We start from the raw sequence: 14,421 nt of genomic DNA, 5'->3' as shown, positions 1-14,421 counted from the left end.
CCCCACCATCTCCTACAGCCACCAATATAGCTGTATGTACAGCCACCAAGATGGCCATACTGTAGCTGGAACACAAGGCAGCAAGTCTTGGCAGCAGGCCTGCACCACAGCATGACCCAGGAGGCTGCTCGTAGAGCCTCCAGGACATCGCTTCTGCAGAAGATCAAGGCTCATGCCACCAGCTCCATCTGCAGTGCTAAGTGTTCAGATGGAATATGATGTTTTTCGGTAGAAGATTGCCCTGCAACATCAGTTGCAGCTTGTCCTTACCCTGCTACGACATGTTTATGAAGTGTCCCAACAACCGTGCATCTCCCCTACAGACATAAGTCAAACTAAATCTATTATCAGCCAAGTCATCGTTCTTTGTCAATACTGCTACGAGAAGAGCAGCAGTGTCACTAAAATAAAAATGACCCTTACTGTACCGTGTCAAATGATTACTTTTCCCAGATCTAGCTATCCACTTTCACGCAGTTGACAAAACATTTGTTGCAACGTTATATGCACAGGTAGTCAACTCAAGAGACAGAAGCATGTGCATTAGACAAGACAGTATAGACCAAAGACAGTAACACTGTAGACTGACTTCTACATGAATGCACACAAGTATAACCACTTAAACCCTATATACTTCCTCGTGCGACAAACAGCTAAATTAGCAGACCACCAAGCTGACACATCGGCATGTTGTGAGCTTATAGATCTGCTATTTTTGAAAGGTTTAACATTGTAGATTTTTTATTTAACAGGATGAAAGTGGTTAATGTAGCTGCCAAAGAGTTGTAAATTGCACTTTTGAAACAGCATACTTTGTCATGTTGATCAAGTAGCAGTTTAGTGTTATGTGCGGAATGAGGATTGTTAAAAAACGCTTACAAAAAGAACCCATCTGTGCAACAATAACCTCATCACAATAACCATATCAAGCTGAAGAACAACTTCAAGGACCCCCAAATTGATACAGTATGTATTTGGTTGCTGACCCCATCTGAAAAGATTTTGTGCCAGGGAGAAGATTTGTGTTAAAACATAAAAAGCCGATCTATACAAGCTCAAGCTAGTAGATCAGCTATTTTTGAATAGCCAAAGTATAACATTGGGTTAAGATGGTTAAACCGATTTTTATGCTATATTAACACATTTAGCTGGGGACCCCTTGGAACCCCTTCAAGGACCCCTGGGGTTCCCCAATTTAAGAACCAGTGGCTTTGACTGTCGTGTGCAGAGCACTAACACATGCACTGAGCAAGACGTCACCGCTCAATGATTGTCGCCATGTCTCTTGTCTCTCCAACCTTAACCTTGCGCCACCAGGAATTCCACACGGAGGAAAGCCTGGTTTTCATCTGGTCTAGGCCACGCCTACTGTAGAATTCTATTATGGGGCGGCAGTGGCTCAGGGGTAGAGTGGCTGGTAGAGCGGCCGGATGGCAACCGGAAGGTTCCCAGTTTGATCCCGGGCTCCCCCAGAGTTGGTGTCGAAGTGTCCTTGAGCAAGACACTGAACCTCTAATTGCTCCTGATGAGCAGGTTGGTGCCTTGCATGGTTTCCTCTGCCATCGGTGGATGAATGTGTGTGTGAATGGGTGAATGTAATGCACAATCTATGTAAAGCGCTTTCTAGTCTCGCCAGTCCCACTATGAGTTGGAATAAAAAGGTGGTTATACCAAACAAGGTATTCCATGGATTACTTGAAGAAACTTATTAGATTCATCACATCTAATCACTAATATAATCTGGTTGAGAGGAATCATTTTAGATGAGCACGTTGTTTTGCAATAGGCCCGCCTATTGACACAAACGTATCCACTGCAGACTGGATCAGAAAACTGCAGAAGGAGTTGACCACAGTCTACTCCAACCGTCTGCGTAGGAAAGTGACATTGATGCGCGGAGAGCGCTGAAGTGCGATGCTCGACTAGGAAGAGGAGAGCTCCAGTGCGTCATTACCATAGAAATGCATGGCAGAAAAGCATTGGCAGCTCAGAAAACAAAAGATTTATCTGGAAACGGCCCCTTAAAATACAGTACAATCAACATGTCCAACAGTCTATTAACACCTTTGCACAGCAAAAATGCTGATTAAACTCAAATAACAATGTGGGAAAATTAAATTATTTGTTCCAAAATAACATTTTACATCTAATCTAAATTTTAACACTAAATTAAATTATGGTACTTTTGCAAAGGATAATACATTATATAAAACAATAACACTTACTAACTGAATTTCCTTTAAGTTTCACAATGATTGAAAGATATACTTAAGGTACAATCCCCCTCCCCCAATGGATATAGGCTATACAGTAACTTCAGTATAACTGTACATTGTGACTTGCTAACTAGTCCATGGTTGGCGTTATTCAAGTGTGCAAATGTTAAATTCTCCTCAAGGGCATTTGCACAGGAACTAATGGAAAGGTTTTAGAGCTTACATACATTCCAACCAATCCATTCCTACACACATATGATACAGGGCACATTGCGAAGTCTTAAGTCTTAGCTTCAGCACGGCTTTCTGCTTGGAGTTGCTTTCCTGTATGATCATAAACCACTGGCATACTACTAACTATCCGAACACCTTGAATTATTTCCGGACGTATAACTTCCGCTGTCATAAATGTGTCTTGTAGAGGAGTTGGTTCCCAACCTGTTCTGGATCAGGGTCCACTTGAAATCTCAAGTGTTCACGGCCCACCCATCTGACCTCTTAACGGCTGCCTTGTTGAGTGGTCAGGCCACGTGCATTTTAGTTTATGTTAACGATCGATCGATTGCGTACCGGGCTCCAGCTAGGATCAATGGAACTAACGTGTTACACTTTAAGTTCCTATTTATCAGCACCACAATGAAAACACAGGTTTTAAAGACCTTACATACATTTTTAATATTAATCTTATATTAAAATCTAACGAGTTTTGCCTGGATGGCTCTATTGGTGCTTGTGCCTTAGCTGATGCTGGATAGGAGGGACTGGAGGGCAGCGATCAGGGAGTCCCGAGATAGTGTTGGCTAGTCTGCACTCTCGCATTGCAGTGTTTTGCCAATTATTTGAAGGCTGACTTGCTATATCCTAGCGGCCCACAGGTTGGGAATCGCTGATGTAGAGAACTCCGCACAAAGATTAAAACGTTATGATGCTTGCCGCAGCATTCATTATACAAACCTAAGCCATAGGAAGGAAAATTTCAACGATACACTGTATAGAATAAAAGTTCAATTGCTTGATTGCTTTTCATTCCCTCAAATGTACATATAAACGGAAGAAAAAAAAGAAAAGGACACGACGGCAACAGCGTGTGAAATGTTCACAACAAAACTGTGTTGACTCAACACTCAGCAGCAGCACACGGAACCAAAACCATCACAGTTGTCAGGTCGAGCCCCTTCTCTTTAGGAAACGTACTGTACAGTGGATACTAATGGCATTAATGTACATATACTGTAGTAAGTTATGTCTTCACCATAAGCGACATACAGTAGTTACTAGTTTCGTAGTACATATATTACGTGTTCAACCAATGTACATGTAAATTACGCAATGTTGTAATTTCACAACCACTCAACATTTAACCCAAGGTTATATCCATGTTTTTAATGTTACATTTTGATATAGCATAACATTCTCGCGATTAAATGTTGAGTTGTTATAAAATGAATAACAAATGATAACGTTTCGTGATTTATGTTGTTTGAATATGTACTATGGAACTAGTAACTACTGTATGTACAGTATGTTACTGTGTGAGCCCTTATTACTTATTTTTGTCCTACATAAATGCAAGCTTTGTTGAGGGTGTATACTGTACTTTTGTTCATTATTGAGGGTATCAATAGTACTTTCTCTTGCCCTATAATTGTCTCTTAACTGCTGTACTGCCTCTGGCGACTGAAATTCCCCCAGCAGGATCAGTGGAACCCTTGTAAGTCCAAAACCGTTCCTTTTTTAAATTATTATTTTAAAAACATTTTAAAATAGTTTAAAAAGCCGATCTACAAGCCCACATTGTGAGCTTGTAGATCTGCTATTTTCACTATTTTTCCACGACACTCTTGTATGATGACGTAGGGCAATGGGGGCATCAATTTATGAAAAAATACAAAACTAAAAGTATGTTACTTATGGTGAGACATAACATCAGTATCCATTGTTTCCTAATGAGATCGTGTTGGTCAGGTGGTGTTGATCAGGGCTCAGCGCTGAGTGGTTGTTTGTGGAAGTTTAATCGGAGTGCACGCGATGCCCGCAAAGGACTCCGGGAAGTGCAGGTCCCTCTCCCACTCGTCCGTCTCCGTGTTGTACACCTGCACGATGCTCGTCACGTTGTTCAGGTGCCAGTTGTAGCCTCCCACCACATAGATCCTCGTATCCAATAGGCAGCAGCCCGCCTCCGACTGGCCCGCCCTCATGGGGCTGACCGTGGTCCACTGGTCGTTGTCGGGGACGTAATACTCGACCGCCAGCACGTCGAAGCAGCGGTCCACGTGGTCCATGCGGCCCCCCAGGGCGTAGATCCGCTCCCTGGCGTTGATCATGGCGTGCAGCACTCTGGGCTCGTTCATGGGGGCGCGGAAGTCCCACTGGTCGGCGGCGGGATCGTAGCAGTGGAGGCTTTTCTTGTCGTCCAGTGAGACGCCGTAACCCCCGGACACGTAGAGCTTGTCCCCGCAGGCGGTCCCTGCAATGTAGGGAGTGCAACGGTTAATCGAACTAATCCATTTAATTGATAATGAAATGAAATAATCGATTAATAATCAATCCCTATTTTGGGCATGTCATTACTGTATAGGCGAATAGGTGAAAAGCTAAAGAAAAAAAAATCAAACAGTGAAAATAGCATTGTGGGCTTGTTAGATCTGCTATTTTCACAGTTTTTTGCATGACACAGCAGAGAAAATAACGCATAAGTGGATTCATTGATATATTAAAATATATACACGCATTTATAATGTAAATAGATATAAAAACATACTTCTCAAGTAGTTGATTAATAGAAAGAGTAATTGATAGAATAATCACTAAGTAAATAATCGATAGTTGCTACCCTACCTGCATGACCCCAGATTCTGCGCTTCAGCGGCTCCACATAAATCCACTCATTCTTCTTGGGGCAGTAGCACTCCACGGACGACAGGCTGCCGGACCGGTTGCGCCCCCCTGTGGCATACAGCTGTCCATGCAGGACATTCAGCTGGAACTGGATCCGGCCCTCCTGTAGGGGTGTAACAGTTAATCGATTTTATGAATTATAAAAGAATATTGAGCTATTTAAAAAGGTAGGGTAAGGGATTTTCTTTGGTTCAAATGTGTTTGTTCAGTAGGAGTCTCCATGTCTCTTCAGCTCTTTATTAAACAAAAAATGCATTTTCATGTCAGGATCGGATTAATGGAAAAAAGCAATCAACAGAATAAACCCCAAAAAACAATGGATGGTTGCAGCCCTACCTGCAGGGGAGGGACGCGCAGCCAATGGCTCAGGTGCGGGTCGTAGCGGAAGCAGCTTTCAACCGCTCCCTCCCCACTGCGGTACTGCAGGTGCTGCCCGCCCACCACGTAAACAAAGTTGTCCATCACGGCCACGCACGCGTGGCTGCAGCCCGTCTCCATCTCCGTCAGTTCCTTGTACTGGCGTGAGGCGGCGTCCGGGAGGTAGTAGACCTTGGCGCTCACCGTGCGGTCGTTGTCCGTGTACGGCGTGCCGCCGAAGGTGATGAGTGACATCACGTCGGAGCGGATGAGGGTCCGCGGCGAGCGCATCTCGTGCTGGCGGAACGGCAGGATCTGGTAGTTGAAGGCCTCGAGGATCAGAAGAATGATAATCAATTAGATTTCATTGTCACATCAGAGGTTTACAGGTGCACAAAGAAGTGGCTGAAATTATTTTTTGTGCAAGCTCATTTGTAGTTTCCAGGAAAGAAAAGCGGGGGGGGGGGGGGGGGGGTGAGGAAGGAGGAAAAAAACATAGGGAAGAAACAGGTCAAAGAAAAAAAATTCAAAGATATGTACATATTAGGGCTGGGCAATTAACTGGAAATGTATCAAAACTGACCTTTAGAACCAATGAGTGACTTAATCTTGCTCATGTACAGTAGGTTAATCGAATAATTGACAAAAACATAGACGATCTACAAGCACATAGCCTTGTGAGCTTGTAGATCTGCTATTTATAATATTTTTTCTTCAATAATGTCGTCAATGAGTTGTAATCGAGGCAAAAGTTTGAAATAATCGTGATATTGATTTGAAGTCATATCGCCCAGCCCTACACATAGCATAAAAAAGCAGCAGTAAATTAGGTTAGACATATAAGGTATAAAAAGCAGCAGGTTACGTACATGAGGTGTAAAAAGCAGCAGGTTACGTACACGAGGTTAGACATAAAGTGCAAAAAGTGGCAAGGCATCAGTAGGTCCACATACCTCCAGAAGGTACTGCCGACATCGCTCGTCCTCAACCATGATGCTCACCGTCTGGACGCTGTCCACCAGCTCCGACGAGCGCATGAGAGGGAAGCGCACGTATCGGAGCACGCCGTCCGCCTCCTCCCGGCGCGACTCGTCATGCTGAAGCCAGCGGACGGCGGCGTGGAACAGGTCGATCTCGCTGCAGTTCTTTAAAAGGCAGAGCAACAGATCAATTTAAGATAATTCGGCATTCTCATAAACCATAAATATGTTGTATAAATGTTGGAAAAAGGGGTTTGAACAGATAAATCTGCCCCGCACCCCCCCGACATTTAGTTAGCAGTTTTGGGATGTCAAAAGTGCAACATGGTAGACTCACCCTATAAACATAGATAACATACAAGGATACGTGGCACTAGCCTGGTAAACCATCCCGGTCACATAAATTCAGATTATCGTGCGTCTTCTGCAGACCGGTCTGGAGAAGACACATGATAATGTGAATGTGAATTCACGTGACCGGGATGGTTTACCAGGCTATACGTGCACATCAACATACATATACTTTTACCTTTTATAATAGAGAGGCTTCCAGAGCATTGCAAATATGTCTGTCAGATACTTAAATATCAGAAGTTGTTCCGTTATCTGTTGTCCTACCTTTAATTTGTTACTCTTCAGGAAGAAGACGAGACGCTCCACGGGGAGGTGCAGGAAGTCCTCCTCCTCGGCGATCTGCAGGAAGTGTCGGCAGGTGAAGGCGTCCACAGACTCCTTGAGGGAGGCCAGGTTGAAGGTGGTGGCCATCTGGCCGATGTTCAGGCACGTCTCCACGCTCATGGCCGACTTGAGGAACTCCTCGCACAGCTCCACCACCGGCACCATCTGGAGGAACACGGCTGCACCCAGTACGTCCTGAATGGAGGGGTGCAACAGGTAAATCGAACTAATCGATTTGGTCAATTATTTAAAACATTATTTAATAACATAATCAATTAGTAATTGATATCTATTTCATAATATGCGTTTATATACGTCATGCACAAATATTGAAAACAGCCCATCTACAATCTCATAATGCGTCATAATGCAATGTGGTTGTACATCTGCCCTTTTCACTATTTTTGCACAACACATGGATTAAAGCTAAATAAAATCCCACGACTGAAAATGTTTGTATAACCTAATGTGCGATATGTAAAACAGTGTGAAAGGAGCCCTCCCACACACTAGCGCTGATTCCTAAACAATTAACACAATATGTAAAATGATGATGTTCTTGTTATGTTGTCCCTGCTGTTCTACATACTGCCAACCAGGGGAATAAATCACAGATTGAGGCTTTAACCTTTGCTTTTATATGAAATATCCGAGACTATTAGGATATTATGGAAGATGCTTCTGAACATGTTGACTAGTTTGACCACTTCAAATGCTCCGATCTTAAAATAATAACCAAATATAGCCGATCTAGAGCTAGTAGATAGGCTATTTTCGCTGCGCAACATGCTTAAATTTAATCCACAACAACAATGTTGTGCAATGAAGTATAAATACCGGCATATAAAAATTATATCACATTTTCTAAAATATTGTAAAATCTTGCTTCTTCATTATTCGATTAATCGGAAAAACGAATCAATAGAATAATCGCTGAGAAAATAATGGATAGTTGAATGCAGCCCCTATACCTGAATGCAGTCCAGGTCCAGGGTGACCTCCGCACTGTAGGCAAAGTCAATGATGTGTTTGAGGCCTCGGGCTGACAGGCCCTTCAGCTCTATGGTGTCCTGGTTGGACTCTCTCATGCCTCCGGTAAACATAGCTCTGCAGCACAGGAGGAGATGGTGATGGAAGGGAATAGGATGTCGTTGCTGTCGGGCAGAAACCTCTTATCTCCATATTCAAACTTTCTGTGTTTTTTCATGAATGAACGCCCTACTTGATCATACTACAGTGTCACACAAAAGCAGCAGATCTGCAAGCTCAAAACACGGCGCGACACGTTTTGAGCTTGCAGATCTGCTACTTTGGATATTTTTTAATTTGAATCCCTTGGATTTTGACATGTGAGGTTTCCACCCGACAGAGGCGATATGCAGCAGATTACTTTACAGAGATGTCAAACGATCTAAATATAATAAGGAAGTGGTTCTGATATGGATACGGTTGAGATGACATTAGAGTTAGATGGCAGATCATGGCACACCCAAGATAATTGTGAAAAATAGAGAACTCTTCAGCCAAAAGAGAGAGACGGGGGGGAAACAAATCATCAAACAAAACAAAAAAACTTTCTCCCAATTTAGTTGTTAATGACAATTAATTCCTCCCCGCACAATTCTGTGACAGGTGCCGACTCAGCCCGTAGGAGCTGCTAGTGCAGTGACAAAGTTCTTCGCTGTACACTGCTGTACAAGAGCATCGCGCAAAAGTAGCAAAAATATAATGAAATAAATTAAAGTGAACGTGGTTATTCCTTTTTTGAAATAAATATTTAACCCATCAAGAGTATTAACAAGAGCTTGTGTGGCAAAAATAATAATAAACTAATTTACATTGGATCCATTTGGAACACAGGTAATTTTTTTCCATTTCCTGAAAAGTAAAGACTTTGGACACACAAGCTTTTCCACCCGACAGCGACGATAAGTGACCTCTCACCTGAAGTAGTCGCTGCAGGAGGCCAGCACAGCCTTGTGGACTTGGAATCGCTCCTCGTTGATGGACAGCACCACGTCCAGCAGTTGTCCCTGGTCTCTGAGGACCGCCAGGCCCCGGAGCAGCGTGGCGCTGTGGCTGGGTGCTGAGAACGTGCAACGCAGTGTGCTGTTCTTGTTGTTAGCCATACTGGAAGAGAGAGAGAGAAGACCTCTCGTCATCACTTTCAGGGACTCACGTCGACGTGCATCTCTTTACTGGGTTCCCACCAGTGGTGTAAAGCAGGGGTTTTCAACAGGTGGTCCGTGGACCACTGGTGGTCCATGAAGGTATTGCATGTGGTCCCTGACCATGCATTTAGTAATGGTGGAAAGTGAATTATGTTCTTCCACGGAACAGTACACTAAATGACCTGAGGTGACCTATGATGACGTTATGGTATATCCAGGACTAAAGTATCGTTTCAAACATGAGAACATGTATTTCTATGATAAATCCTTTTAAATGATATTCCATTTAATTGGTAAAACACTTGAAGGTTTGTATTTAGGACTGAGTTTGACCTTTGGCCAAGTACTGTAAGCTAGGGAGAGATGTCACCCAACTTTGTGTGGGCTCAGCTGTAATGCAATCAGTTTAGAGTTCCTGTCCATTGAGCTACACTAGAGAGTCCAGGTGAGAGGTGAGTCACAACAGTCGTTCTGATAAACATTACATTACATTACATTACAGTCATTTAGCAGACGCTTTTATCCAAAGCGACTTACAATAAGTGTATTCAACATAGGTAGGGAACGAAAACTACTAATCACCAGAAGACTTTAGTGCATTTTCTGCAAAAACAAGCAACCAAGAGTATAGACCTTTTGTTCCTTGGTTCAGAGGCATTGACACTCTCTGTCTTGTCTTGATTATCAGGGCAAGGCTTTTGAATTCATTTAAACTAATCAGAGTAATCATTACTCCTTCCTGGGCATAGGTCACAGACAGCAATTGTGTATCGAGTGGTTAGAAGCCAGGTCAAGATGGCTGAGTAAACAGTAAAATATATACACTTTTATTATTCTTCAGTCTTAGGTCTGCAGTGTGTAATTAAAATGATTAAAGTCTTGATAACTATGACTTGTGCTGTTAACAAAGAGAAATGTCAGTTAAGGAAAATATTCTGTCTTAAAGTAACTGTTGTCTTTGTTGACTCATTGTATTTCTAACTGCTGTTTGCCATTATGAATGTATAATGTGTGTGGACTTAATTTGAAGGTAATAAGATGTTAAACAAAGATTTCATAATATGAGCTTGTGTAAAAGTATAGTTTTATAGTTAAGGGTTAAAGTAAATTGTCACGTGTTTAAATCTAGGCGGATGCTAATTCCTTGTGATGACTGAGAAAGGCTGGCCAAGAAACCTTTTGTTTCTAAAAGCTTGTTTGTGAGTGGTCAAGAAGGAGGACTGGGAGGAGGTCCTATGTCAAATGTCTGTCTGTATAAAGTGCAATGTTTTGGTGATTCAAGTACACTCTGTGGATTGGCAACGCAGGTGTCACGTCGATGGAAATAAAAGCATTTCTATGGACAAACCTACTTTCAAACTGGATCCTTGTTCTTCTTGCATTCAGGGAATAGTTATGGAATAGTGTTGTTTCCGCCTGATCATGGGACCAATATACGACAATGTGTCAATGTTGTCAGTTACTGGGAAGTCGGAGGTCAAATAATTCCACATAAAATCTCAAGAAGTGTACCGGATTGCCTGATTGAGTCATCATTATTAGGAAATGTGCCCATATAATCGCATGTGTCTGCTCACTCAATACATACTGTAAGATACAAATCAGGAATAGGTGCCACGTGGGATAGGAATAGATCAGTGGTTCTCAACCTTTTTTTTTAGCTCTGGACCACTCGCATATTTCAGTTAAATAATGCCTGGGCTTGATATAATTTGTTGCACATAGTATCGTGCAACAAATTAAATCAAGCCCTTAACAGTCATTATCGAATTGCAAGCTTTTTCTCCCACACCACGCCTATTAATTCAAATATTTTCTTACATTAATTGACATATTACGTATTATTTTAATACATTTAACGAAAGGTATTTTATTTGTGTATTTACATTTTAGAACATTTTCCCATGGACCACCTGCAGGCCTACTTATGCCATGGACCACTAGTAGTCCGTGGACTAATGGTTGAGAAACAGTGGGATGCATAGACATGTTTTGGGACATGTTTTTTATGAACAAAATCAATAGCCAAAAACAATTTCCAAACATTTTTCAAAACATTTGATTAATTCCAAACCTTTTTCAGGCCTGGAAAACAGTTTTTCTAATTTCTAAATATTTCCAGGAATTTCACGACCGTGGGAACCCTACTGTAATGCTGTGTTCACTTTCATTTTCAATAGAAGCCAGAAACATGAAGATACAAAGCGACGTCCAAAGGTTGTAGCTGCTACAAAGAGTCTACAAAGCAACAATCCAAGTTAGGATGGCTTCAACTGCAGCTACAAAGCTGCAAAACAAACAAGTGTTGTTTAACTATTTCCACTCACATTCTCTCTTCACACAATTCCTGCTTGTGATGGAGGGAAACTAATTATTTACGACGTCAGCCAGGCAGTTTCGTGTTCTTTTTAACCCCAGGCTTTATATTTGACGCATATATAATACGCGTTATGAGCGTGTTGATCAGTACTTCAGCAGACAGATATGCTGTGTCGCTTTGTATCTTTGTATCTGCCTGTATTCTGAACGCAGCATACATCCTGATTCTAACGTTGTTGCGCAAAGGTGTCGCACACCAAAAACAACAGACCTACAAGCTCATAAAGCTACTGTATGGTGCTGTTTTCCGGGCTCGGTGCCGTTGTATGACAAAGCATAAATTATTAGGCACGATATTTCCCTTTTTGGGCGTTCAACTGACACTCTCCACTGGAGTGAGTGACATCTGAACAAAGGATGTGTGTGACAGTAACTGAGCACTTCCCTTTTCCTCAGATGTTTGACAAAAACATTTGTCGTGCTACTCTTTGTCGTCTCTTCAAAAAGATAAAAATAACTACCGTAACTGAAATTTGGTAAAATATGATGCATTACTGTATTTAGGACCTTTATCCAAAGCGCTTTACAACATGCCTTACATTCACCCATTAACACACATTCACACACGGCGGCAGAGGAAACTGCATGCAAGACACCAACCTGCTCATCGGGAGCAGTTAGGGTTAGTTCAGCGTTTTGCTCAAGGACACTTTGACACTAACCCAAGGGGGGTGGCCGCTGGCCGGGGATCGAACCGATGCCGCTCCTGAGCCACTGCTGCCAGCTGGTCATGTATTTAGCTGTAACCGTGACTAGCTGTAAGTTGTTTTCAGCACAGCCACATGTCCAGTCTGTGACATAACATGTTGGACACATCTATTTAACATAGGCCTTATGATTATCAAAATACTAGCCTATTCCAGTAGTTCTCAACCTGCGGGCGATTTTGATCGGGTCCCCAGATGACCGTGAAGTGTCAATTTAAGGACTTTTAAGACCTTTTTAATACCTCCCAAAAAAAAGAAAGAAAAGAAAAAAGACCATTACGGCATCAAAAGTAATCAACAAACTATACTATAAAAACTGGTCAAACATTGGCCAAATTGACAAATAATATAAGAGGCAAGAATTGTGAAAATAGACGATCTACAAGCTCACAACGCGAGGTGTTGTGAGCTTGTAGATTGGCTATTTTCACAATATTTATCTGTGGAACCGAGTCAAACTAAATTGAATGCCTCAACTCTTACATTCCAAGTGCTGGTCAGGGTGGGTCCCCAGTTCAAATATCTACAAGCTCTAAAATCTTCACACTGTGAGGTGTTTTTGTCTTTCTTACATAATATTTGCCAATTTGGCCAATTTGGTATTAAACGCTCTTATAAGTCATTAAATTGTAACTTCAGAAATGTGCAGATACCCTGGCTGTATACTATACACTTATACTGTATGTTGTTGTTTTTTTACTGTTGAGTGAGAAAACAATTAAGCTAATCATCTGGGGACCCCCCAAAATAATTTGGGGACCCCCAATTTGGCAACCACTGGCCTACAGTATAGTTCATTGTTGCAGAGTGTATCTCTATGCACAAGCATATTAGCTTACTGGATTAACAGCCAATGTGTAATTGGTCCCTGGGCGCAGGCTTCAAGTTCAGGTGGTGTACATTTAGTCTGTTAATTAATCATGTCAACATCATCATGTATCATGTAGCTATTGACACTGTTTAAATTGTAATCAGATCCTGCAAAATAAAAATAGACAGCCTACTGCCGCTGTTATCAATGGGACAGGGCTTTGTCAGTGCTGACAAATAACTGGCTGTACATACAGACATCATAATACATTTTAGTTAGCCTATCAACAACTGGGCACCAAAACCATCTGGGCACTAGGGACATGTGGGCACCTGGAGGAGTGGACACTTAGGGGTGGAGATAACTGGGCACCTGGACGAGTGGGCACCTGGAGAGGTGGGCACCAAACAACAGGGCACAGAAACCATCTGGGCACTAGGGACATGTGGGCACCTGGATAAGTTAAATTATTGGCTCAGGAATGCGACATAAACAAAGAAATCTCCATTAATTAAAGGTTGCATTTGGTGGTGCATAGATGATAATGCATCTTCACTTTATTACTGTTTTAGTTTAATATAATATAAAAACATGTAATATGCATGCAAATAGGCCAAACATCCTCGGTGTTTCCTGGACATAAGCTGCAGAGCTGGAACTCTTCTCTCCAGGCTTTCGTCTGCAAATAGGCGCGTTAAGGCGCACCGAGGATTCCCATATGGCAGTGGAGGGGTCCCAGGGACCCTCAGGGTTCCCCTTGAGGGGGTTCCAAATGGTATAGTAGTAGCCATGGTTCACATGACGCTTCATGTTTCAGGGCTAGTATAGTAGTAAGTGTGAGAGTGTGCAAAACGGAACCAAACGGTTCCATTTTGCAACACTCTCACACTTATTTGGGATCCTTGAAATTAAAAGGTTCAGGAACCACTGCCATAATAGGAAGGTAACACAGGGGCCCAAAGGGGGCACCCTGACGCACCCCACGGCGACCATCCAAAGACACTTCTCTCGGGGACATCCTCACCTGTTCTGCGGATGATTCGAGGCAAAATCCCCCCCATCCGACTCGGCCATCTTCTAGCACAGTGTGACAGCAGGGTGCATGGAGCATGTTTAGGTGCATTAACAGCAGGTCAAAGGGATAATAAACGCCCCATCCGTCAATAATGAAACGCATCAAGCCAGTAAGTTGTTTAGAAATGACCACCAACAACACTGCTGTCT

At 42.5% G+C, this 14,421-nt stretch overlaps 1 protein-coding gene across 1 annotated transcript; it reads right to left on the bottom strand.

Moving 5' to 3' along the window:
* Positions 1 to 1,979: 1,979 nt before the first annotated feature.
* klhl26 (kelch-like family member 26) lies at positions 1,980 to 14,421 on the bottom strand. The gene is made up of 8 exons (XM_080431041.1): positions 14,222 to 14,421; positions 9,074 to 9,259; positions 8,101 to 8,236; positions 7,070 to 7,324; positions 6,425 to 6,616; positions 5,451 to 5,801; positions 5,055 to 5,217; positions 1,980 to 4,683 (listed from the first exon to the last, which is right to left on the bottom strand). The coding sequence occupies exons 1-8, from the start codon at positions 14,269 to 14,271 to the stop codon at positions 4,199 to 4,201; spliced, it is 1,818 nt and encodes a 605-aa protein (XP_080287167.1). The 5' UTR covers positions 14,272 to 14,421; the 3' UTR covers positions 1,980 to 4,198.

Source organism: Gymnoscopelus braueri, assembly GCF_963280865.1.
Source record: "Gymnoscopelus braueri genome assembly, chromosome: 6".
Classification (NCBI taxonomy): Eukaryota; Metazoa; Chordata; class Actinopteri; order Myctophiformes; family Myctophidae; genus Gymnoscopelus; species Gymnoscopelus braueri.
This window is presented reverse-complemented; position numbering and strand designations above follow the sequence as displayed.

Bases quoted from the DNA above. Each gene is read 5' to 3' on its own strand.
- klhl26 (XM_080431041.1), bottom strand. From the start codon at position 14,271: ATGGCCGAGTCGGATGGGGGGGATTTTGCCTCGAATCATCCGCAGAAC. The intron at 9,260-14,221 runs GTGAGGATGTCC...TCTCTCTTCCAG, and splicing joins TCGAATCATCCGCAGAACAG to TATGGCTAACAACAAGAACA. The intron at 5,218-5,450 runs GTAGGGCTGCAA...ACACCCCTACAG, and splicing joins TGCGCGTCCCTCCCCTGCAG to GAGGGCCGGATCCAGTTCCA.